At 39.6% G+C, this 26271-nt stretch overlaps 1 protein-coding gene across 3 annotated transcripts; it reads right to left on the bottom strand.

Annotated features, from left to right (window-relative positions):
* Positions 1-206: 206 nt before the first annotated feature.
* On the bottom strand, positions 207-24891 carry LOC145912672 (uncharacterized). 3 transcript variants are annotated; one of them, XM_083000225.1, is made up of 30 exons: positions 24632-24891; positions 23873-24037; positions 23528-23696; positions 23354-23461; positions 22708-22779; positions 22482-22595; positions 19280-19469; positions 18874-19052; positions 18441-18608; positions 17320-17541; positions 16714-16804; positions 16344-16459; positions 16130-16197; positions 14708-14835; positions 14213-14344; positions 11310-11435; positions 10871-10922; positions 10234-10397; positions 9670-9794; positions 9000-9117; positions 6552-6713; positions 6091-6209; positions 5810-5954; positions 3974-4171; positions 3224-3401; positions 2900-3140; positions 2526-2740; positions 2109-2323; positions 1873-1917; positions 207-1694 (listed from the first exon to the last, which is right to left on the bottom strand). In XM_083000225.1, the coding sequence occupies exons 1-30, from the start codon at positions 24802-24804 to the stop codon at positions 1000-1002; spliced, it is 4893 nt and encodes a 1630-aa protein (XP_082856351.1). In that variant the 5' UTR covers positions 24805-24891; the 3' UTR covers positions 207-999. The 3 variants fall into 3 exon arrangements, with proteins under 3 accessions (XP_082856351.1, XP_082856352.1, XP_082856353.1); XM_083000226.1 differs by having other exon boundaries at positions 207-1691; XM_083000227.1 differs by having other exon boundaries at positions 16732-16804.
* Between the last annotated feature and the right edge of the window lie 1380 nt (positions 24892-26271).

Raw genomic sequence — 26271 nt, 5'->3', positions numbered from 1 at the left:
TGCGGTCTTAGCATATATTGCCATCGAAACCTTGCACAGCACAGCCTAGTTAAATTTTGGCTAATTAACATATTTAAATCTATTTGCTGGAACATCCGGTATGCACACTACTGTAGTCTAAGATTAATTATTTTGTAATACAAGCTGCCATATCTGTGCCAAGTAATAGCGCAAATATTTTTACTCGACTTTTTCGAGATGCGTCAAACATTTCATGGTTTATTTTCAAATGTTTCGGTAAGTCAAACCGACCAACAATTCAAGAAAGGAAGAAAAGTTCACAGACAAATGCGATGACAATATACATGGTTTGGTTTATCCCAAATTAAACGTTATTAGATAATTTTCAGAAATGTCGACAGTGCGTGGTGGTTTGAATGTCATTAGACCCAACCAGCATTGTTGTTTCAAAATTACCGACCATGAGGCAATGAGGACAGAAGCAGCTGACGATCGCAAGCCACCCGTATAACATGCGATTGATTGACACTGCATTGGAACAAAGCAGGAAGAAAGCAGCAAAACCCAACAACAAGATAGCAACCAAAGCTGTTGCTAATACTTACGAATCAAATTAGAAATCGTAACACAATATGTATTTCAGCACATATAATCTAATTGACTCTGTAATGCGTCGTTGTGTAAGTGTTAATGTGTATGTTTGGTGAATCGTAAGAAACGTTGTGGGTTTTTGCTCAAGTGGGAGGTTTCACCAACCTACAGTAAATATTTTCTGCTTTGCATATTTCACTTTCATTTACTGGACCACAACGACTGGATGCGACTGCTTATTTAAAATAGAAAATATTACACTCCCTGTGTAAGACAAATCCAATCGTTGAGCGACGAAAACCTAATTATAGAGAGAAACAAGACAAATATTGGAAGCTTTGCGTATGGGAAATAAACAAAAGTACATATAGAAGTTCTTCAAGTATCCTATAAGCGCGCATGACAATGTACAGGAACGTTTGGTCGGAAGCAAAATAGAAGTAAAGGCTAATTTGCAAGTTTCTTCAACGAGCGCTCAATGCTAAGGCGGTGACCCATGCGCGTTATACCAAGTTCCTGCAGTTCTTCTTTTCCTAGTTCTGGCAAATGACTTCCGTCAATTTCGTTTTCAGCGAATGCGTCAACATATTGAGCCAACTGAAGCGATCGCAGCCATGCCCCGACATCGTCAACTGTCCAGGAGCTTAGGGGCTTTCCCTCAAAACTAGATCCGGAATGAACCTTTGCATCCACAGAAACAGTCTTACTCTGCCCGGACGGAACAGGGGCGGTTTTTGCAGGTGGTGATGATTTTTCCGGTGCTGGTTTCAACGGTTTGGGTTGAGTGACAGGATTCGGTAGCGCTCCAAACTGCACTTTAGTAAGGACAGGTGTGGTCTTTGGTACATCGTTCGAATGTTTGTTTTTGCGCAACACGTCAAGGTACATGTTACCCGAATGCCCGTTGGTTTCGCTGATAGGTTTTGGATCGTAACAAAGGGACACACCGACGTCCGATCCGTCTTCTGACGATATCGTCGAATGACTAGACACCACAGAGATAGTTTCAATATTTCCTTTGTTATCGTTGGTCACGTGGCGTGGTGGCCCAATGTCGTCGACACCGGAATCGGCGTTACTGACACTATCCACCCCGTTCGTGGCGCTTGTGTATGTTTCGGTAGGTGGGGTTGGATTGTCTGCTTGAAAGTACAGAAACATATTAATGTTCAACGATACGAGATAAATCGACACATTTCGATGCCGAAGCGGTGGAAACAAAACTCAAATCACGTTCGCTTAAAATACCGACTTATTTTGTGATGTTACATATGAGTATTTATTAAAATTGCTAAATATATAAAAGCAAATGACATTTACCTTTAAACTTTGGCGGAACTTGTTTATCAGGGGTTGGCAGAGTACCTGCAAAAATTTTAAACGTAATTAAAGTTTTCCATTAAAACACGAATAACTTTATATTTTCAAATCCCAATAAACACCACCAAAAAATTGTAGCGTGTCTACGACAATATAACATTGGAATGTTGCAGTCCACTCACATTGCTTACATTACGGTATAGTTCACTAATATATACATATACTAACATAAATACCTTTGAAAGCAGATGGCGGTGGAATATCAGGAGGTGTTTGGGGGTTCAACATTGCCTCCGGTGGAGGGGGTAGGGAAAGCACCTGGTCGTAACTGACCGTGTTCGTCACCTGGTTGGGGTCATAAGTGGGGGGAGGGGGCAGTATGTAGTTGGGTGATTTACTTCCAGCGTTAATGGGTGGTGTGGGTGGTGGGGGTGGAAGGTTCACTGGCGTCCTACGTCAAATGCAAAAAAATTCACATAAATTGCTGTGTGAGATAAACAAATAAATATAATGACAAATTCTGTAAAACACCTACTACATATATCTTATTTAGGTAACAATGTAGGGCAGTGAGCAAACAAAAAGTTATCATTGTAATGACTGAACTGGTATCCAAAAACATTATGTAACTGTGTAGAATGCCGATAACCCACCCTGAACGTTGCTGGACGTCATTCCGCTTATCTTCCACGGACGCCCGTCGAAGGGCATTATTGAAAAATGACGGTTTTACAAGATGAGTGTTTGCCACACTTGCACCACTAGCGACAGTAGTTGCTTGTTGCTCTGCCGTCGCTCTCTTGGCCGCTAGAGCGAGCGCGAGAGCTGGCGAAGGGCCGTTTGACAGAGGCTTCTCTTTTGATTCCGCCTGAATACACAAGAATTTGAATTGTAATAAAACTATACAGCACTGTAATTTATTGCAATACGAAATGCTATAAACTATTCAAGTTGCCTGTTGGCATGCAATACTCCATGCAATTGACGCATTCCATACAAATTTACAATATCTAAGTTGGTTACATGCCTTTTTGGAGGCAGGCTCCGGTTTTGCTTTAGTTGAGGGAATTTCATGTTTTCGTTCGGGTTTGGGTTTTGGGGCAACACTGGGGGCTTTTGTATTGGCAGGCGTTGAGGCAACAGAAGTAGTTCCATCTTGTGAGGAATCACTCGAAGAATTTCTTCTCTGAGCTGCGGCTGCGATAGCTGCGGCGAATCCGCCGATTTCAGGTCGCATCGGTTGCTTAATAGCAGGTGTTGAACGGACACTATATGTGACAGAAAATAACAAGCCGAATTTAAAGAAATTCCTCAAACTCACATAACAGTAGAAAAATAGCGGATTGTTTACCTTCCAAACGATTGTGGATGAGTTGATGTGGGGGAGGGGGACGGAGTTCGGGCAAAAGATGTTCCGGAAACAACAGGGGTATTCGTCCCACTCCGCTGGTTTGAATCCTCCCTAACGTGACCAGATAAACGACTGTTTCTTCTTTGTGGGGGTGCTGGAGGGGGTTTGCGTGACGTAGCTGCGGAGAGAAGACAAACTTAATTAGTCTTGGGAGAAATCTGTTTGGTGGTGAAGGAATGGGAATAATGAACATAAATTATTGATATTAATATTAAGCGTTTCGCTTTGCGAAGAAATTCGGGGAACTTGATAAGAAACGCGTAAGCTTTGCTCAGTCACATTGACATATTGATTAAACCTGATTTTATGTACATAATTCTGCTGGAGGTGTGCTTTGAAAACAAGGAATGGGTTTCAAAGATTATGATTGCTTCACTTACAGTCGACAATTTGGATATAAAACGTAGAAAAGGCCTTGATAACAATGGATGCCAAAGGACCATAACAGATTTTGGGGGTATAACAGATGCAAACTACTTAATGCGTTAAAGCTTGGTGCATTTCAGGCCAAATTTCATAACAAAGAATGAAAATGGAAATTTCCGTTGCACGACATTTCTAATAAACATATTCAATTTAACTCCAATAAACAACTACACTTTATACCCCAGCACACACATATAAGAGAAATACACAAATGATATCATCGCACTTTGCAGCCTAAAGTAAAAAGACAAAAAAAAATCATACCTGGTAGAACAGGGGTGGAGGTTTGTCTGGTGAAACTTGGGCCGATGGTATGCGGCTGGTTGTTAGTGGAGTCAACATGGTTGGTGTGGCCGAATGTATTTCCAACGTGCGGTTTAGTGTTCTGCTGTTGAGAAGAGAACGTTGTTGGGCGGATTGGACTCGTTTCCCCCCCTTGGCTTGTTTGCTCAACGACGACCCCTGCAACAGGAAAAGGAGCCTCGTTTTATTACTGAAAATATTTTCACATTGATGTCCGCTATATGGAATAGGAAATATCTCTCAAATGTCTCCAAAATCAAATAGGCCTGAGTATCAACCCTGAAACCGCCTAAAGTAACCACGCGGGGTGAAACTCCTTTCAATGAACAAAAATTGCATGTAAATTGTAACACCCATTGAAGATAAAGTGGTTTGCAATTACAAAGCTAAGATGTACAGGGCTTTCTGGTGTAGAGAACTTAGTTTACCTCGGGGTAGTACAGGAAACATTACAGAACGATTACCCTTTCGCGATAACATCACGCACTCAAGTCGCAAGTCAATCGATTCAGTATCAACGTTGCAATTCCTAACAATCCCAGTTTTTTATTTAATAAATTCCTGACGAAGAAAGTTGTCGGAACAAGCCAGTTAGTAGTTTATTCGTTGACAAATAATTTCTAAAATAATAAATTTACTGATTCCAGCTACACGAGGACGGGAAGTGAACGTATGACGTCACTGGTGACATGCTTGGTGAGGATTATAAACTAAGATCACGAACAAACAAAGGACCCCTTACTTTCCGGACAAAAACAGGCGACTGCCTTTTCTATGATACGATGCAAATCTTCTTTGCCATGAAATTAACTCTGACATGCTCCTTTTTTCAACTAATCCTTTTTCACACATTATAGTAAACTGCACTCCTGCAGCAAAAACTAACACTTAGCTGAGATGGACTGAACAACTCAAAACTTGCCTCACGCCTTCCAAACATTTTAACATAACTCTAAGACCCAGTTTCCAGCACAATTCCAGCGGTTTTGTAGAAAAAATCGGTTCACAGTATTACACCCTCAACCAGACGATCAATCATGTTATCAGTAATTAATTGCTGACACGTCTGGCAAACTACCAAGCAACTGCTTTCATACAAGACAAACTGAGTAGCCAACCAGATTGGGCAAGAAGGAAATCAACAAACTTACGCCCGTCGAACACGAACAGCGGTTTCTCTTTCTTCTTGCGCCGGAAAAGTGACATTTTCGTATTGGTAATGTAACATTGAGCTTGCGGCTTGTTGACAGACCACGGCCTTCTCTTGAGAACTGGTTTGTTAAAAACGATTAGGCTACGTCTTAAGCAGCCTTTGGGTCGTGACACAACGCATAAGTTTCCTGCCACAAACCGCACGCTCAAAGTTACAGTCACGTGACCGCCGACAACGATTGCGTCACACTTGAGGTCAGTATGACGTAACATGCAAAGTTTGTCGTCATTTCAGTGTCCCTATAGCTCTCAATTAAAACACATGTGTGGGACGAGCATTACAGAATTCAAACTTGTATAACTTGCAAAGGTTTTGCACCCTTTCACTTCCTTGTTATTGCAGGCGTATTTTTATGACTCAATCTTGTGACTCACAAATCAATATTAAACTATTTAACAGGGTTTCGTTTCTATACATCTTCACAACAAAGATTGCAGCTAACAGTCTGTGCTCAGCACAAACGAAACATGGGATTTCGACATTATCGATTTGTGTAATCTAAAAAAACAGCCAGGTGGGATAAATGCGTAGGTAAGCATTTGAATAGGCAACAGACGCTGTCAAACAAACGATCTTGATCTTACCTTCATTGACGTGTTTGTCGCTGGGTAATTTCGGGGTCAAAACTCGAATAAGGCGCTGGGAGGTGGCAGCAGAGAGGGATTGCGTTTCTCGCGCATGATTTCTGTTCGCAGCTTGAGATGCAATTTCTTGCCGTCGAAATATTTCCTGAACCGAAAAAAAAACCTAAAACACCGACCTTAACAACGAGTAACTTTATTAATTGCATTTGGGGAAATTGAAATCACCTTTTGTTTCAATTGGGACAAATATTTGTACAACTGACAATGTTCTTATTATTCACCTGTAACTCTTGCGTTCTGATCCTACGACTGACAGGTCTTCTCCGAAGCGTGGCGGTTTGTTTGTTATCTTCCGGGTCGTCTGAAATATCCTCCAACGCCAAAACGCTATCAAGCTTTCCTTAAAAAATATTATCCTATTTTAGCTGGTTTGTTTACTCGTGCTTTTAAAAAGTTAGTCAACAAACATTCCGGAAGCCATAAATGTTTCAAAATTAAATTAACGTGAATTTGCTTTAAACCCCACCGCCTACATATACACACTTGAAACCAAAGTAGTTAAACACAATTCGGACAATAAGAATCTTGATAAAACTTACTTATAATTTGAATTTGAAAGTGCTAATTTTGTGACTTGTTGTACGACATGACTTCTAAATTACCTCCCCCAATGAAACAAAAGACTGTCTCACAAATCGTCAGTTGCAAAATTACTACATTCATGCAAAAAAAAACGACAAACCTATTGCTGAACCGATTGAACCGGATCGGGATAATTTATCTCCAATCGATGATGTCGATGGGTGATGTTTGTGTTTCGGTGACGGAGCAGTAAACGGTATATCAGCTGATGAACTTGTGGAAGCTGATGTCACGCTGCGTGCGTCATCGTTTGGTGCCCTATCTGCAAAGAAGGGAAAACGCTTTGTTTTGAAAAACCCTTTTTTTTGATTTTTTTTTAATTAGTAGAGCTCTGCAGTGAATATAAGCGAAGAAAACAAAACAAAGTTTCACGTTTTGCGTCCACGTTAAAGAAACGACGTAAGTAAGACCGCTTCTTGGTCTGGTATCCACATTGGGAAATCGTATAACTTCTATGTTTGTACATTCCGTTCATTCTCAACCTTTTCAGACGTCGAAAACAAACTTTCACATTCACAGAAATGACGTCAACGCGCTATATCAAATAGCGACGCCCATAAATCTGAGATTCTTACAAGAAGCACTGCGAAGAACGGTCTTGGTCGCTGTATGCTGGTTTCAAAATATATATAAGCAAATACTACGCTATACTCTCATCCACAGGTTTGTGTCAAGACGAAAATGTAAGCAGATGAATCTAAATTGAAGAGCGACGATTGAAACCAGTGAATGGGAAATTCGCGTCACAAAAGCATTAAAACACAACAACGCGTCATGAAGCGAGTATCAGGTTGCTTCCTCGCCAAACTGAAAAGCTCCACATACACTCTATCACCAGCAACGGTAAGGCGGGAAACCGAGCAATAATACCCAGTTTGAATCTTACTTTCTCGTGCAAATAGCGCCTTTGCTCACACACAAGGTTTGCTAGTATTAACAAGCATATTGCAATCATCACTTAATCCTTCCAAGTTTTTCTTGTTGAAAAAAGTTTGTGAAATTAAACTTGTGTCCAGAAATCTACCAACATCTTTTCCACAACATTTTCTGAACAGTGCCAGACGAACCCATAGCTCTTTTCAAACTTTAATGATGCTTTGCAAACATCACACTTGGCCCTAACAAGTCGAAAGAGCACACTGCGGCCAGAATTTAACTTCAAATGAGGTGAAATTGTATGTGGACGACGAAAATGGTCGAAGGCGTTTTATTTGAAAACATAGTTAATGGAAAACCATGGTTACAAAAACAACAATTGTCTGGTTGGATAATTTCAAATTGCTTCTTTTGCTCATGTCTGGTTTGACGCAATGGTTCGATTCTTAGCGTAAATAATTGATCAAGCCATCCATTTTGGAAACAACATTAGACAGGTTTGGCGAAAGGTGCGGTTAAGAACTCTTTGTGGTTCGAACCAGTAATATTACTTAATTATTTCAAAACTTGCAACAACTTCACAATTAACCTTTTCAATAAATTAATTAATGTGCCACTAACAAGTATACAATTACTCACAAACATTTTTAGTTTACTGAGGTATAGACATAGACAAAATTGTGTGCTGAGGAAAGTTCAACAAACGTTGCTATTAAGAATTATATGTTTAGCAAGTTCTTTTGTGTATTTGGTAAACCGCTCATACAAAAGACCCTGTGCCTTTTGTGGACAGTGCTTTGTTCATGCCCTGTTGGACACCTCTCCAGAAACTACCTCATAAACTTACAATGTAGCGTATTCTGGCAACGGTTAAACATTGGTAAACACAACGCCAAAATATTTCAAGAGGTGATGTTCTCAAAATGCGACTGGCAAAAAAATTACCCTGGCAGTCAAACAATCCTACAACAAACCGCTATAACAACATGGTTTGGGGGTTACACTAGATTCTTGGTAGACTATATTGTGTAAACAAAACTGAATTCCTCCGGAACAAACGCTTTAACTTTGTCCTGTCTGGCTACACTCCCAAAACGTATTTAAAGGCTCCAACTGGCGCAACAAACTAGTTGCGGGGCCGCCACTTCACTAAAGAGAGCCACTTGACTTTGCTAGAGACTCCGGGATCACAAATATCTACCACTTGCCTATAGCACTCACCGCAGCACGTCATTACTTTCCAATGGGATCACATAGGACTATGTTTTTCGGCAATTTGCGAACAAGCCTCTTGGATAACATCCTTAGTTACCGGGATTGGCCGACGACAAATGAGTGGACAAATATGGAAAAGTGCAGGGCTAAGATTGGCATGCACTGCGTGATGTACCGTTTAATAATAGATAGACAAATTTTGATTGAGCGTCTTTTGCCTTACAAAAGCAAATGTATGTAATGTCCCGAGGCAACACAATGTTCATCCATTACACAATGCATCCTAAAGTTATTTTTTTATAAAAGAAATTTGCAGACTAAACAATAGAAAAAAAGTAGTCAGTGTAGCAAGACATATCCTGACAAAAGAAGTGTTGTAAAATGCCAGGGAAAAGGTTTACGATCTAATGAAAATTGATTAGCATATCTTCATATAATATTGTCTTATGCTGCTCACCATTGTTTTCCGAACGAACGATAACGTTAACGACGCGCATGCGCAGTGGGTCACCAGCAAAACGAATGGTGTCGACAATTTGACGATGGCCGATGCAAGAAACATCTTTCTCATTTATCTATAATAAAAAAGTATTGACTGCACAACAGTACAACATTGGTTTGTGTTAAATAGCACATATAACTGGTTAACAACAGGGGATGGGCCCATTTTGCTGGATGGAAATCTTATTTGGATCAAGATTTATACTGTCAAAACGCGAGAAATTTCGCCATAATTTACGTTACTGCTATTTGCAAATGCAAATTTTGCTTCGAGTCAACATAAAATGGCCCCATTAGGAATAAGGTCCACCAAGTGGTGACTAAAACACTATTAATAGTTATTTGGTCATAAGCGTTCAACAAGCAACACTAGTCGCTTTCGGCTTGAACCACAACGGGCATGATAGGTTACATTTCATGTCTGACATTTGTCTCCCAATCTTTGGTTAAAACGCATTCAAAGATTTATTTTAGGAATATAATATATTTGTTAAAGTGGACAACGGGTTATGACCTAAGAGTTATTGTATTAACTTAAATACCATAAAAAGTTCACTGTACTATGTTTTTAGTGAAAATCTATTTTCGTCTTGAAATAATGGAATATTGCAAACAATAATGTATACCTTTAGAATGTAGTGTCCAGCACGTAGACCAACTTTAAAAGCGTTGCTTCCATTTTCTACCGATTCTAGGTATTGTAGTGCTGGGTACTTCGGAGTGGCTGCGAACTTTTCTATTGGGCCTTCCGCTAAAAGATTAAAAACTGGTTTCAAACAAGTATCAATCACAATCGGCTTGATATACAACAAGCATTCGAAATTCCAACTTTGAAAGTGGGTGCTTGCGCAGATCTCAGCAAACAAGGCTTTTGTTATATCGTAAAAATTCCTAGAGGTGCGGACGCTCAGCTCTTTCGTATTTGTGGATTGCTTCACGCAAGTCGCGGCGGAGATAAAATCAGATTAGTCGCCTGAAGCCTAAATTGCTTGACTGTTACTCATTAATTTGGCCTAGCGCAAAATCGCGATATTTCGTGATAGAGACGCGATATTTGTCGAGATTCAGGATACAATAGTCAGCAAGTTTGAGACCAATAAAGCTGAGACACCGTCAACATTTTGATGATTTTAAAATGTATCTGTGTGGACATTTTTTGGTCAAACAATATTCATAAACCACCAGCTTACACTTAGCCCCGCGTAGCACAAAACCATATCCATCCGTTCCTTTGGTTAAAGTTACGTCGAAGATTTGGTGAGAGATGTCGGGATTTGAAGTTGGAATCATCGTGCTTTTGTTGTTCGACAATGATGATGGCGGTTGTTTCATGATACTTTCTTCGGTCGAATTGCTAGATCACAAAATGGGTGTTTATTACTGAAGGTAAAACGAAGGGTAATGGGGTCAGCAACCTAACTTTTCCATATATTACGCAGTGAGAATAAGCGTATTTAGTAACGATAGATAACCTTTACATTTATTACTATGAGATTGATTTGTACATATAAACCAAACTTGGCGGGGATATTGATTAATACTGCTGTTCAGTCGTGTCGTGTCAAAAAGCGTTAAACTTCCTATCACACGTCGCCCTAAGGCTAACTACGAACGTGAGCCTCGTTATGTTCGAAATCTTCAATATTATGGGTTCAATGAATCGTGGTAATTAATACTCAGCCAACACGACCCCTTACTGACTGAAACGATTTGTGTCAAGACTATGGAACGTTGGTTTCGCTTACATTATGCCCTAATGCCGTGATAAAATATTAATCAGGTCGCGAGCCTCGTACAAGTAGTGCGGGCGTATGTGTTTTTACCAACCTGTGTTTGCTTGGAGAACTCTCGTTTGACGGTTGTGAAGTCAAGGTTGCACCTGGTAAAAGACATGTCTGTGAATGAGATATTTACCAATGATGACAAAGTTAATTAGGAAATTTCCTGACGATTTGCACTCTGTTCGGATACTGTTCGCCACAATTGCAAACAAACACATTTTAATAGATTTTTGGAGTATATTTAGAAATGGTGAAAATACTTACATGTTGGTGATATGTGTTTTTTTTGCAAAAATGTTAATGCTGCAAATCGGATGGGACCGAGCCTTAGTGAGAAGACTCGTAACCATTTAAGTACAACAAAACAGTTTAAATACACAACAGCTTAAGACTTTCAGGCAGCACCACTTGCCCGAGGCAAGCCCACAGATCGGGCCGTTCATAACTTGAATGTCAAACTATACAAACGCCAACTTTCCGCTTACCATAACTTGTCCTTGCCCGACGCAATTTCACTGCCTGGACACAATCCAGCGGAAAACTTCCAACATCGGAACCGACTTTTCCGTGACAGAATCCTTCTGTTGACTCGATTTCACGATCAGATGAAACTGGTTGGACAGAATATAAGCTGATTGTAACAAATGTTGGGTAAAGCTTTTCCTACGTAGACAGAGCACAAAAAATACAAATCATGTAAACACCGGAGTCCTTCACAGCGCACAACTTTCGCTATTATGGCGCAAGCTAACAAATGGTGCGATTGAATTTCGTGCTGGAAAGAAACAGATTCGTTACATTCGCACCAGAACAAAACCACCACCAGGGAACCTTTAACACCGGCATGACTACGGTCCCAGCCCTCTGCTATCCAAAGCCTGACACGAATCTCCACCTGTTAACTACGTTAATATTCTATCCAGCTACAAGTGAAAAATCTCACACCCTGCCGGAGGGCACACTGAGCGCGCTTTTCCAATATTGACACAAACCGATGTCGACTGTTTTGTCTGGCAACAATGGAGAAAAAATGTCGAGCTACGGCTATAAAGGGCGGGAAACTATAGATACACATTCACCAGAGCCTTCTCGCTTTTAACCGTTAAATCATGAATCAAAGCAGTACTAGGCGTTGGTTAGGAAAACTCTAAATGTGCAGGTCAGCACCTAAGCTCGTCCCAAGGGCCACTTGCTCGGAGCAATTGATGCGCCGCATAAGCACTTGAATTCGAACCGTCGACAAGCGCCGTCAAAACATGACAACGTAAATTGCCTCCAATGATTTCTTGAACGTCAAATCACAACAGAGCACGAATAAACATCCGAACGACTCCATTCAAATTGTTCTTCTCTTTTAGGAATTTGTTCAAACACGACCAGACTAGAAATACGAATTACCAGCATTTGCTACTTTTTTAGCCCTCATATTCCCGTGACAACATTATAACACGTAAGCGCGCTCCACGCACACACTCACACACATCTGTTTTATGTCAAACCACACTGTACAGGGGTCTATCCACGATTTACCGACGACACGAAACTAAATAGTTACACGTTGTTTGCTTCCCGACTAACCTTACGACTCTCTGTGATTTCCCAACTCAGTAAACACAGATATATGATATGTTATCGACTTCTTTACCCGAAACATCGTTTTGAAATGTATGCTAGGCTATTCTATCGTAACAGCACAAAAACATTTTTAGACTTCGGTTTGATAGTTTCACAGTAAACAGACTGACTATATTGTCAGGAACCTTTACAAACAGCCAGGGTTTGCAGTTAACACGTTGAACACGTCTGAGAGCAAGTCAGATAAAAACCGCCCTCTGATCATGCTACAAACACATGCTGGCCTCAGGCAAAGGCGCCTTGTGCCCAAGACGTGAAGTTCGCTTGAAATCGCTAGTTGCGGGAATAGACTAAAGGGCATCAAAACGTCATTTTACGCAACTTCCCACCGATGCCTAAGTCAGCACAAACGATTAAATGTAGCCTTTGCTTTGATAGTTGACAGACTAGTGACAAAGGTGAGATGAGATTAAAGGCATCATGAAACAACTTCAGGTATAAATCATGCCCACAGATAATATTGTGAAATGTAACAACAATAACGCAAAACCTAAGTTAACTTTTTCCGAAAATTGTCGAAACGCATCAACTCTTGACGCCAAGATAATCTTTCTTACTAAAAAATCCTCTTAAATTTATCACCACTTCTTAAACCTTTAATGCAACTTTGAAACATTGGAACCTTATACTTTGCATTGGCCTACTTAAACAACCAACTGTGCAGCTGTGCGAAAAAACAAAATGCACCAACGCAATTTTGATATTCTTTATAGCTACTCACAAACAAAACAATTTCTGGCCGTTCGACCTATGATTCAAAGTGGCCAAAAGGTTTTGTGATACTTCGTGGTTTAATCACACCAAACACGACGCAAACGTTTAATGTCAAGAATCTCACGCCAGATAACAACCGATGAATCACGCTCGCTGCACATTGCATAAAAACATGAAAAACGTGTACGAACCAATCGCATTTGTAATCTGCCTGTTACCGACTGTTACAAGACCGAATTCGAAGCGAAAGTATTTTCTTAAATAAACATCTGAAAATGTGACGTCACACAACCTTCCGACCGGTCACCATAAAAAAAATCGTATTGCCTTTTAATCCAATTGCATTACTTTACAGTACAAGCATTCTTTTACACTACTCAAAAATGTTGGAAATTTTACACAAGCACTTATAATACAAGCAAATACTTAAAACAGAAAGCTTTCTGAAGCCCTACATTCTACCGACATTTAATAACCTGCGTTTATTTTAAGCGATGCATGTCATGCCAATGACCATGGAATAATGCAGCCTGTCAATCCGAGACACATCTGGTGAAAAATCTATCAGAAAATTCGGGTGTCTCGAAGTGACGTTCTGCAAATCACCAACATACGACAGTCGTGATGGTAGGCCATTAATCAAGATACTGATGGAAGTATTTTTGGACGCGCTCGCAAGAAAAAATCACCACCAATGATTTTTCCTGGAAAATACATTCTCAGCTAAATAAGGCAATGACCTTTTTGTGATATAAAGTTGGTGTGGCGTTGGGATACGCCCACGTCTCTGAACTATGCTACCTGACCTCATTATCGACCAATATAGTTTCAACGTAGTCAGTATTAGGCTGCACAGATTTGGCGGCAATGTTAAGCTACGGCCAAGTATAACGTATAAATAGAGAAAAGCTGCTACGCAACGCAATATTCCACTACCAATACATTCAGCACAAAACCTTTTCCTTGCAACAAACACATACATATAAAGAGAAAACAGAAATGATTCGAGCACAAGTTCCACACTATAAGTTTGACTTACCAGTTACTAAATCGCCAATAGTCAAGCTGACTTCACCAGGAATCCGAGCGACGTAATCCTTGCAGGCAATAAACAAGAGATCATACTGATCATTGCTGTTTAATACTTCCACTCGTTCGTCTCTTTCGTCGTCTGCAACATTTACAACACTATTGCATTGATATATTTTTGCTTTGGTAAAGGTACAAATGTTTGTCAAATAGTCTTTGTTCTACATAAAATGGTTTGCTGAAAAGGAAGCAGTCGCCCCGTACGGGTCTTTGCGTTAACCACGACCACAAGAAACCGGTTGGGCAACATTCAGATTCTGTGGTAACTCAGACTACCGTGAAAAGTGAAAAATCCTTCTGACGCCTCATAACTGCCAAGAATTTATAAAATGCATTTGACAGCAAATGTTCTGTTTCAAGAACAAGTGTCATGAGAATAGAGTCGATCACAAATGAGCATTTAACGGTTTGTTAATAGATGGAATGCAACATTCACTAAACTTACCAAGAAGTTGTGTTTCATTTTTAATCGGTCGCACAACCGTTAGTGCAACGGAACGATTTGCATCGCGTGACGGTGATCGGAGCGTGCGATTGGTTAAAGCTGGATTATCTGTGAAATTCGCACCTTCCCTAAAAAAAAATACAACGTTAAAATGTCAGTAAAGAATTTCGAATCAAGATTTTGAATACAGATTTATAGACGCTTTTCACAATACTAAACTTCTGTGTTTGATAAAATTCCAGAAACTTCAGAAATCGAAGTTAATAATTATGTGAAATTTAATGCTTTTATTTAAATATCTTTGGAAAGTTGTTTAACAAGAGTTTAGTTGAATCCAATGAGTTCTATACCGATTTCCGTAAATAACTTGGGACTACGGTTCATAACAATCAATAATATTTCAACTATACACTTCTTGTAAATTAACTGAAGTCGGCCAACAGTATAAAAAGAGATAAATAATTGCGTCTAACTGGTGTCCAGTGAAGGGTAAGCTCAAAAAATCTTGACAGAAACTCTGCAAAACCATCCGTTCACAGTTACAACATGATACTGAATATTCCGAAGACATTCCTCGCATCAGTGACTTCATCATTCGACGCTGTGACATCAGCACTACGTCACTACTCGCATGCTCTGGTCTTTGCGTTTGAAGTTGCAATGCATCGCGTCTTTTTTTGCAAACTAACTCTCTGCCTAATGACGACATCGCCAAATTTGCAGGTTTTCAAATGAGAACACGTAGGTGAGCGTCAATGCTGCATTACTTCCATCTACTACATTGCGAGAAAAGCTTGATGATGGCGACTGCAGATCAGAGCGCAGAGCAAATCGTGAATAATTTATTGCAACAAACGGTAAGTGCGAACCCAGTAGCAAATGCTTCTGTTCTCATCGCGATCGATATTTGATGCGCTACAGTCACAAGCACTCCATTGTTTTGAATTCTGTATGGTGTTAATAGGCGAATATTGTAAGGCCCTTGTTCGATGTAACCACTCACAGGGGTTATTTGTTGCACTGGGGACAAATGGGAGAGCTTTCAAGCAGCCTATTGTCGACAACCAAACAAGAAATACAAGATGGTGCAATTGTAAACAAGGACACAAAATCTGAGCCCGTGGGAAACACCCAACCATGCAACGGTAACTGCATTAACAGACAAGTGGAAATTTTTAATTTTTTTTGTATATCTAGCTTAAAATTGCCAACCTATTTTTAAATCAACGAGTAAAGCAATATGAAAGTGATTGGAAGTAGGTTGCCAAGATGATTTTCGTGGTACTGCACATTCTTTCACATTAGTTGTACATAATATTCTTGAAACAACCAAAACCGTAGGATTTAATTTGTCAGATCAAAACTAATTGGATCCCAAATACAAAACAAAGACGTTATAAAAAGAAAAACAAGACTATGTACCTGTGGGTCGATGACAGTTGGAGTGAATTTGGTCTCTCCATGTTTGTGTCATAATCGCCTGCTGCATCCTGCACATTTATATCACAGAATAAATATGATAAATCAGCGGAATTTTTTCATAATATATCTACAATTGAGTCAATTTTATTATGGCTAAAATGTCTAGGTAAAGGACAATTTCCATTATCAATGTAATTTGTAATGAACCCATTACCATTTTTGTTTCGGTCGACACGGGAGTACCCGTTGGTGGCGCTAGAGCACTACTGTCCAACAACGAAAAGACGGAGTCATTGTTTATTGTACCTGCGGCCGTCTTGTCATTTCCGTCTGCGACAGAGAGTAGCTTTTACAAGAACTACACAAGGCATGGTAACTACTTAAGTATTAAATCGATTTAAAAGTAAAAAAAAAAATTGCGAAATAATGGAGATATTCAGGCATATATATGCCAAGAAGTTAAACGCGATTACACAGATTTTTTTTGATTAAGTCATAGAAGACAGACTTACCACGACAGTTGATGGTTATTGTCTGTATAATTTACAAGCGAGTACTTTAACAATTATCTGACCGGTGCTTACTGGCTGATGTTTTATTACCGTTGGCGGCGCCTCCTTCGGCGAATTGATGAATGAGTTTTGCCAGTTCCACGTTGCCTGCTACCACCGCCACCTGCAAGTAACACACCCTCTCACTTTTACCGTCGCGTTTCATGGCACATAAACAGTAAAACAAGCACTTTACTTTTAAGGTCATTGCTATATGGGACAGGTTATTGTTAAAGCGAGTAACGTGCTTAAAATCAGTACATGTTTGCATTTTCGAATGTGCTCAATATTTTGTGTGGTTGCCTGCAATGACATAGTTGGGCAATCAGCTAAGAAATAATTACAAAAGTAGCACTATCGCTTCAATACACTTTTTTGGGTTCACGTATTGTAGGTAGTAATGAGCAACAGCGCATTGTGACACGTACCGGGTGATATGTGATGCACCAGTTGTGCAACCAAATAAACAAGATTAATAAACGATTTAACCACAGACGTGAAATTACAACAAAAAAGTTTGTGTGTGTTGGCAAACCAGGCAAGCAATGGGGTGACAAGCAAAATCTGCGCAGACATTCCGAATTCTTAACTTTCAGAACAAGGCAAAGTGGCAAGAGGTCATTAACTACCCAGTCATACCTGACACGCGTCTTGGTTGGCATAGTTGCGGAGAGAAGAGTCGGCATCATGCTTGAATAACGTTCGAAGGCACATTTCCTGGTTGTACAAGGCGCAAATGTGCATGGGCGTGTTACCGGTGGCGTTGCGAGAATTGACAAGCTCATTTGTGCCGTCAAGGGCGTTTTGAGCGACAGAATCAAGAATTGCCTCAAGATGGGTGAGGCGACCGTAGCGACACACCTGTATAAAAGAAACATGCGTTAAAGTTAAAACGAGTTAAACGCCCTACATACATAGAAATGGGCAGAAATCACAGGAATAAAGGCATTTTACAAAACACAATTTTAATTTATAGTACTGTCAAGTATCAAACGAAAACGTTACTGTTGCAAAATATTTTAATTCAGATGACCATCGCTGATTTGCTTCACTGCACAACGGGGGAGGGAAAATAACCTGCTATGAACGAGGAGGAAAACCCCGGGTTGATACAGTTTCGCTTAGCATTGTTGCGATTTGTTTTAAATGAATTCCTGTCCTGGAGCTGTGATATTGCTTATCAAGGTATGAAAATTACAACTTACTAAGAATGGTATTTAAAATTTCTGCGACGTTGTTATACAAACCACATTGTTATACAAACCACAAATATTTAACCAGTAATTCAACGGTTTTAAAAGCGGCAGATTTTATTCTGTGACGACACTGCTAACATTTCACCTCCGTATACATCCTACGCTTTGTATTGTCACACAGCCAAAACGGGCGAAAATTGGAAGGGTTTAGTTCACAATAACCGCGGGTCAACAGTATTCGTGTTTCATGTAACTCGATATGTTATGCCCTGTGGGAATTACAGACAACTTTCATTGTACATACCAGACTGTGAATAACTAGATCATTTTACTATTCGCTTCAAATAGGCACCAAGCATCATCTCAAAGCACACAAAAGTATCAACAAAGACCAATAACGACACAAAATAAGTAAATGTAAAGCATCAAAAAATTGGATTTTTTTCAACGAACGTAAATCTTGTGGGATTTCTGCTTATTTTTCCACCAACAAAGCCAACTTCCCAGTTATGCTGATGGTATTTACCCTTCCAACAACAATCTTAAACCTTGAAAGAAACTAACCTGGTGAAGAATCGTCCAACCTTGTGAGTCAGCACAGGAAAGGTCGGCTCCGTTTTGAAGCAGAACGACTAAACATTCCGCTCGAGAACCAACGAGACTACAGTGATACACAGGTGTCAGTTCACGGTTGTCGATAACGTCAGGGGAAGCACCTAAATCTAGAAGTGTCTGCGTAAAACAATGAACAAATAAGAGAATTGAAAATTGGTTCAAAAGAAACTTGTAATTTTGCTCGAGAGTGCAAAGTAGTAAAAACTGTGAAATTGATCGTTTGATTACTAAAAGTTACTTTTCGGCTTGTAAATACAAATAAACTCATTGTTGCATCAAACTTTGTTTAAACCAGAAAGGTTACAATATTGTTTGATTTGGAAACGTTTTCATACTTCAAACACCAAACTATATGTTTACCGTCTTCTTCACATGAACATACCTTAAGTGCGGCAAGATTTCCAGATCGTGCCGCCACGTGAATCGGTGTGAGACCACTTCGGTTGCGGAAGTCAAGGTGAGCTCCTCCTCCCACTAACGCGAGAATGATTGGGGAACAAGATCGATCAAAACCTCCTTCGGAGTTTGTGTTGTATGTTGATGCCAATGTAAGTGGTGTCTCTGGCGACAGCAATTGAATGAAATTGAGGTCAGTGTTAATAAGTTTGACCACTCCCTTTACACATGTACATGGAGGGATTACATATTAATCGTATCTTTACATTCATATGAGCCAGTATGGAAGAACTAGGAAATAAATCCACTTAATGTGATAACCGCAAGCAGCAGTTCGATCTAGGGTTGTTCAAAATACGTTTTCCTGATAAAGATTCGTTTTTGTTCATTACCTTCAGAAGAAGATGCGTGGAAATTTGGGTCAACCCCCTTTCTGATCAAGGCATGAACTTTTTCCGAGTTTCTCTGTCTCACGTGTGTCATCAAGTCTTTCCGTTTAGTGGAACTTTGCATTTTGAGAAGTTGCCTTGATTCCTTTGCCGATCTCATGACTTGGTGAAATACGCGGCGCTTGTAACGCAACTGCACAAAAAGTAAAACATTTATCGCAACTGGTTAAACCAATAATCATCTATACTTCCTACTATAACTGTATCTTCCAAATTTGCAACATTGTGTAAGTAATCGCGATTCCTACTTTCCAGTAAAATGCTCGATAATTGTTTCGTTTTCGGTTTATTTTTATGTATTTTTTGTTTCTTACTTTTTAATCCTGTCGACGGAAAAATATTTTCAAGTAAATAGTTTCAAATCTGCTCAATATACAATTGTTTCCGTTAAGAGTGAGTTTTGTGACAATTAGGTTGAAACATATGAAAATAATTGTCCAGGAGGTTAATTAATATGTTTTTGTGGGTCAGTAATTACCACCACGAGTTCCTGTTTCAACCCAACACACCAAAACAAACTTTACAAGAAACATCACTCCATCATAATCCGGCAATCACGTAGGTGAGTGACGTCACACAAAACGTAGGCCGCAATAAACCAAATTTCGCGAGGAGAAACGACTCCGTAACTACAAATGTTCAACATAAATCGGCGGTCAGACAGAGATTGTTCGAATACAGAAAACTTCAGAGATGTCACGTCTCGCCTTCACTTTAAATCATGGTTTGGGCAAACACTCGTCGGTTGGTGGCTGAAATCAAAGGAATTGGGCCCAACTTTTAGATGGAATGTCGTTTGTGCCGGTTGTGAATGACGCAATAGGATTGTTTCAACTACACTCCATATAAAAGTGTCACAAAATTCAGCATTTTATCAAGTTCCCTTAAAATTATTAACCACCAGTGTAATGAAAGTAATGTGGCGTCTGGAGAATTAACTTGCACAAATTGTTTGCATGAAAACAGCAAACTTAATCCAATTCTGATGAATTACTAACGCAATCGACAAACCAGTATAACGTGCTTGGCCACCCGGCAAAAGTCAAGCGGGTCGATCGCTCGATTTTCCGCAAATACGATTAACGTGCGATGTATCGACTGTATATTTTGAAAAACCACAGTTTATGCAACGCAGTCCGATATTCATCAACAGCGGGTGAATCACAGACTTTCCGTTTTGTGTGACGACAAGATTGTGGAAATGAAATAGAATTAACATTGTAAACATCACATTTTGCCATTGGCGATATATGACCGGTATTGCAGAAGTTAACTGACAACAATCCAATGGTCCTAGATTTTTTGATAGCGCATATATCTAACGAAAAACATAGCAACCGTACCTCTTGCCTATGCTGAAGTAATGATATTTTTAGTAAAGATTGAACTGAATCAAAATATACCATAAAGTAAGGATGCATAATTACGATTTAACTACCAAAGAATTTGTAAATGTTTTACTGTACTCAACCATATACGATTTTTTTTATCTTGACCCCTAAAATGAGGTAGAATAAAGGACCATGTTGACTTAGCAGCCCCGCGACAAAGCAAACAATAAAATAGCCCGTTTCGTATTTAAGGTATAACCGCTATGCACACATACATGAATGATATCATATCACCTCTCGAAAGTTTGCTCTTAACTTTGCTACTAAAAACTTTCATATGCAGAGAAAGTGTGTGCTTTCCACGTAAGATGTTAGTTTTTTGTAAAGATTAGTTTGGTACCACGTGCATTAATAATTAACAACATGTAAGATGGATCGAAAAAGCCCATTGTCCTAGAAAATCAGTTGACGATATTTTACAGTTCGTTGGATTGCAATTATTTTAACACAACTCCGAAGAGGAATTTGTTATAAATCTAATTAACGGAATTGAACGGAAAGAATTTAAAAAATCCTCTTATTTTCGCAAACACTTCTTCGCACTGCGTGAAAAGCCGCTTATTATGACGTAACATGAGGAAGGCCGAAAACCCAGTGAAGCGTGAAAGAAGAAGTGGCGTTATACGATCTCTTTGTTTCGGGGAAAAACAAAATCTTTTTGAAATTTTTACTGCACACGTTTTAAGAAAACACAAACAAAACAGTGTCGAACCTCTTTATGAAATTGCAGCAGAATCAGGATATTTGCACAATTAATGATTTGTAAATAATAGGCATGCCGCTTTTCGGTGGAGTTTGTCTGGTATTTCATTCTTTATTGGAATCCAATTTTGCCCAAAACAGAATAAAAAAGGTCTACTACAGCCAGTGCAAAAAGACTGAGTAAATTACTTGGATGATTGCCTTCGTACAAAATCAATTGCGTAATGATGAATCATTTTTGTTACAATGCAAATGGTTTGCTTCCCTCTTGGAGCCGAACAAGCGAATTGTGTAGGCATTAATTCTCTATGGCTGAACCAATTGCGTGTTATTACGTATTTCGATGAGGCTATCGAGTTGCGCGATTTGGTGAGGCCTGGGGCACGGAATGAACTCCTATTAGTTGCGGTCACTCCGGCGACTTCAGGGAGGTGCAAATTAGTCTGATTTATTGTGAGACACAAAAGCGCCAGTAGTCACTCTGGCGGATGTACCGTCTGTCTTTAACAAAGCGACGGACAATTATTGTTATTCACGAAGTATACCGTTACATTGAAATGTAGCAGAACACGTCCGGGACTTCGCAACGACAAAATCAAGTCATTTGTCCGAAAGTGTTTCTCAGGGTTGATAGTTTTCGTTGATATTTTGAAACAACATCAAAATTAAAAAAAAAAAAAATACGACTGACCAAAGCAAAGTCTTCCGTTGAATATTAAATGTGAAATGAACGACAAGTCGTCCTGCACTTTACAAAGCTCCTAAAATTGCGCACAAATCAATTAAATAAAGACCTTCGACTTCGGTGGGTGTTTAGCCAGGATTGTGGCGAGCAGTCTTTAACCACCTGCATATGCCCGCAGTTACAAGACATTAATTATTTAGAAGTTCGATGCCCATCAACGAACCGCATTCATCAAAAGAGCCGAGCAAAGACCGGCCTGAGTAAGGCAACGCTGAATCAACAAAATTCACTTGTAACGGTGGAACGGAGCAAATATATGAGATGCGATAGCCGAGACCAACTTCAACATGCTGACAACTGTAATCACCTCGTACGCTGCTACTGATCCCGCCTCCACATAATCCGACAAGGGTTTGTGGTCAAGAAGAAACCGTCCCAACTTCTTGCAATACAGTCCGTAATTCAGGGGATCAGAAAGTTTCTGCGAGTATAAGTTTTTATCGTTATTCGTAAACAACGAGCATAACTCCGACAGGAATTTTCACAGCGCAATGATTCACAAGTTCATTACAAATAGCCTTTTACGAACTTACCTTGGCTAAAGTTTGAATTATTCTCTGTTTAGCTGTCCAAGCTGTCTCGGATATATCAACGCGAAGACATTTCTGTGTACAAACAACAGACATTCATAAACCCTAGCAGTTTTCTACCCACTGACGTCTTCACACCAAGAGTGCAGCATCTTACATAACTGGTAAGTTACTGCCAAGTGACGAAGAAGCAGACGAGTTATTTCCGCGTTCAAAGTATATCGTTTACCACATGCTTGCGAAGAAGCACGCCTCCCGTCGTCGCCAAATGTTCGTTGGCACCACTTCGGCCAACGCAGCGATAGATAAGCGTGGTAGGTAATGTGGTGTCATGTGATAGTATTAAACCACCGCCCCATAGCAATAAATGACCTTCGTCGAGCCAAAGGACATGTCAGATTTACATGCCACGGTCAATTTATCTCAAGTTACTCAATTTGCGCCCAACGACATTGAGACACAATACATCAGTTACAAAATGGTCTGCGGTTGGAAATAAGAGTAAAACACTTTATTGCTTTGGAGATAACACTAAACAACTTCTTGTTGCGTTGTGTTTATTGCCAATGTACAAATAAAAAGTGGACAACTACTGTAGGAAAAAAAATGCGATGCAATGTACAGTAAGGATTTGTATTTCGATACTTACTGTGAGCTTTTGTTCAGTCACTGCAATTTTTAACAGAACACGATTATCGGATGATCCACTGTCGGCGATAAATTTATCCGGCTCTGACGATTCGAGTTCGTCATTAAGCTGCAACACAAAGGAACGTTTATAATAATGTGAGATATTCAATGCTGGAAGAAATTACATACATACCGAATGCGATTGCTGTGTGTCGATAATAAGACTTCCTTGAGATGTATTGGAGTTTGTAGAAGCGTTGGAAGTCCTCGAAATACTTTTCGTTTCGTTTTGATCAAACAACTCGTCGCCGTACTCGTCATCAGACTCGTTAGAGTCACACGAGTCATAGTCAGAGTAGCGGCTTAATATATTGAAGCGAGTTTGAATACAACAGAAGCTTGCATGTGCGGGGTAAAAAGTAATTAACTTGGCAAATAACTGTTAAAATAATCGCCATACTACAAGCTGTAGTGAGTGCTGATATTTCAATTATGCCTCACTATTCACAGTTCGTTGTCGACGACAGTCGGAACTTACCGGGGTACTTTTGACATGGGCCTTCTCATCATCAACAACGTTCTGTAGTCAGGCGACTGTGGAACGGCGGTGACGACAGTTCTATGTGGACGAATATTATTGCTGTTTACGCTTGTCAGCAGTCGATGCCTGGACTCCCACTCAGCGTCGTTAGGGTTGGAATGTCTTAGAACATAACTACATGTAAACACAGAGGTGCGGCGCCCAACGCTGTCCCGAACGCAAACACACGTGACATAATATTGTTCCAATTAAAGGACAAAGCCAAATAAAAGGCCTCAAAAACGAGGCTGTTACGGTACACTATCAGTGTTTACCCAATACGACTTATCAAGCGTTGGATAAATAACCATCAATTTTAGCCAAAAATAACATCCAAGCAAATACATCAGATGAATTTATACATCCGGGAGTTACAACACAAAAGAGTTGAAGGCGAAAAGAGGGCAGACCATCTTGCAGAGACCAAGAGAGCAGTAAAAGGCCTGTTGTAAATTACTTTGATCGCGTTTCTAAACAAATAGATAACGCGGGCAGTTATAACTGAACCAATCCGACTGATGATGTTGGTAAACAGAGTGACTAACGACACGACAAAAAAATTACCACACGTGACACGACAATCCCCATTGAGACCTACCAGTATATATCTCACCACCAAATTCAGTTATCCGAACAATAATATCTTGTCGAAGTGCTTGCAAAGAACATTAAAATTATTCACAGTTTTTCTGCTTTGTGTCTAATGCCTATACGAACCTCGTGAGATCATCGATCGGTTTGTCGTTCCTCGAAAACATAGAAATATTCCTCATTGACGTGTTGGATTTCTGGCGCTTAAGTCTTGGTCCTGTAATGTTGACGTTATTGTTGAAGTTGCGGGATATATCCAGTTCGGAGGTAGATGAACGAATTCCAACGAAGGATGACATAATAATACTTGACGACAACAAGGCAGTAGCTCAGCAGAAGTCGCAGTCACGTCATACTAAACTATTCGAGGCATTCAAGGCCACATCACCCTTGAAACAAAACTTGGGAAATATAGCACCATTGCTTGACTTCAGGTTAAATCTAGGATGTGATAATTGAACAAACTGATTTTTCTTACGGGTGAATTTCCGTAACCTACTTAAAATTGTGCCGCATTGATCGGTCTGTAATTTTGTCACATAGCGGCGATGCACGCATTCCTCTTCTCGCTTGGGTTACTGATACATTGGGCACAGACCAGACCCAAAGGAAATCCAGCTCAAATTTGTGAAATTGACGTTAATCACACACAACAAGATTCCAGCAAAAAGAAAACTTCGTCATTGCAAAGCAAATACTCATATTTGGTACACTGCATAAATCATAATGGTTCAATGTGAATGTTTTTAGTGAGCAAAAACGTATACCTTTAATGTCTTATGCATACCTAACTGTATCTCAAGTGTGTCTTTAATATACACAATACCACTTGTGTCTTTAAGGCGACAAAATATGTCAAATTAACAAATATTCAGATGTATTCAACAAAGCTTTCGGCCCACCGACCAATATTTTACCGATTTCATATCTTGCATTGATACAAACTATGCGGAATTGTTATTTTCTTACATGACATCTGAGCAAGGAGAAATTTCGCCGAAAAGTACAGACATTACAATTGTAATGACACATTTAGTTAATATTCAAAATTCTTTACCTATTTAAAGATTTTTGACAAACATCAATGGCACTGGCAAAACTTTATAAAAACCTGGCAAAAACGCATACATACAACTTGACAATACTATGTAAGGACAACACGAAACGCTGCATGCAGCTATCTTACTTCCAAACCTGTTTGAGTTAAACTGATAGGTGGTTAGGCACAATCACTGCAATTTTCAAGAGAAGGTCGGTGTCTTTATTGTGCCCTCTCCCTTCCAACACGCTTGCCTGACCACCGCTTCACTCGACACAAAGCGATCGTCAGTCGCGCTCTGAATGATCTCAAACGCACGCTTTTCACAAAACCACTCGACCGTGAAACTGTCTTTTTCTTTGAAGCAATACGCCGTCTTGCGGCAAGTAGCTGATAAACTTATTGGAAATGAAACGTAAAGTAAATTTTTTATTTTTTTAAAAAACAAAGTAACTTTTTTGCTAACACGCTCATAACATGCATCTGTTTATTGCTGTGATGGTTACACGAAATTGCTTTACCTCAATGAAATTCGATTTACTTGTTTGTTCATATAAAGTTTGATTTATTGACAGATCTACCTTTCTTACCACTGAAAACTTCTCAAACGAATATTCATGAAACAACAAAACCAAAATTTAGAAAATTCTATAACCTTATAACCTCATACGATTAGTACGTTACCTTGTTTCTATAGATGCCGTGCGTAAGTTCAGTAATCTTTGCT

The sequence above is a fragment of the Ascidia mentula genome, chromosome 8 (assembly GCF_947561715.1).
Source record: "Ascidia mentula chromosome 8, kaAscMent1.1, whole genome shotgun sequence".
In the NCBI taxonomy this organism is placed as follows: Eukaryota; Metazoa; Chordata; class Ascidiacea; order Phlebobranchia; family Ascidiidae; genus Ascidia; species Ascidia mentula.
The sequence above is the reverse complement of the archived record's forward strand: the minus strand, read 5'-3'. Positions and strand labels throughout refer to the sequence as shown.

What these genes read in the sequence shown, in the direction of transcription:
- LOC145912672 (XM_083000225.1), bottom strand. Translation starts at nt 24,804, where the DNA reads ATGTCATCCTTCGTTGGAATTCGTTCATCTACCTCCGAACTGGATATA. An exon ending in GAAATCTTGCCGCACTTAAG is followed by an intron (nt 18,609 to 18,873) that starts GTATGTTCATGT and finishes TGTTTTACGCAG; the next exon opens with ACACTTCTAGATTTAGGTGC. An exon ending in CGACAAACACGTCAATGAAG is followed by an intron (nt 4,172 to 5,809) that starts GTAAGATCAAGA and finishes TTCCTGTTGCAG; the next exon opens with GGGTCGTCGTTGAGCAAACA.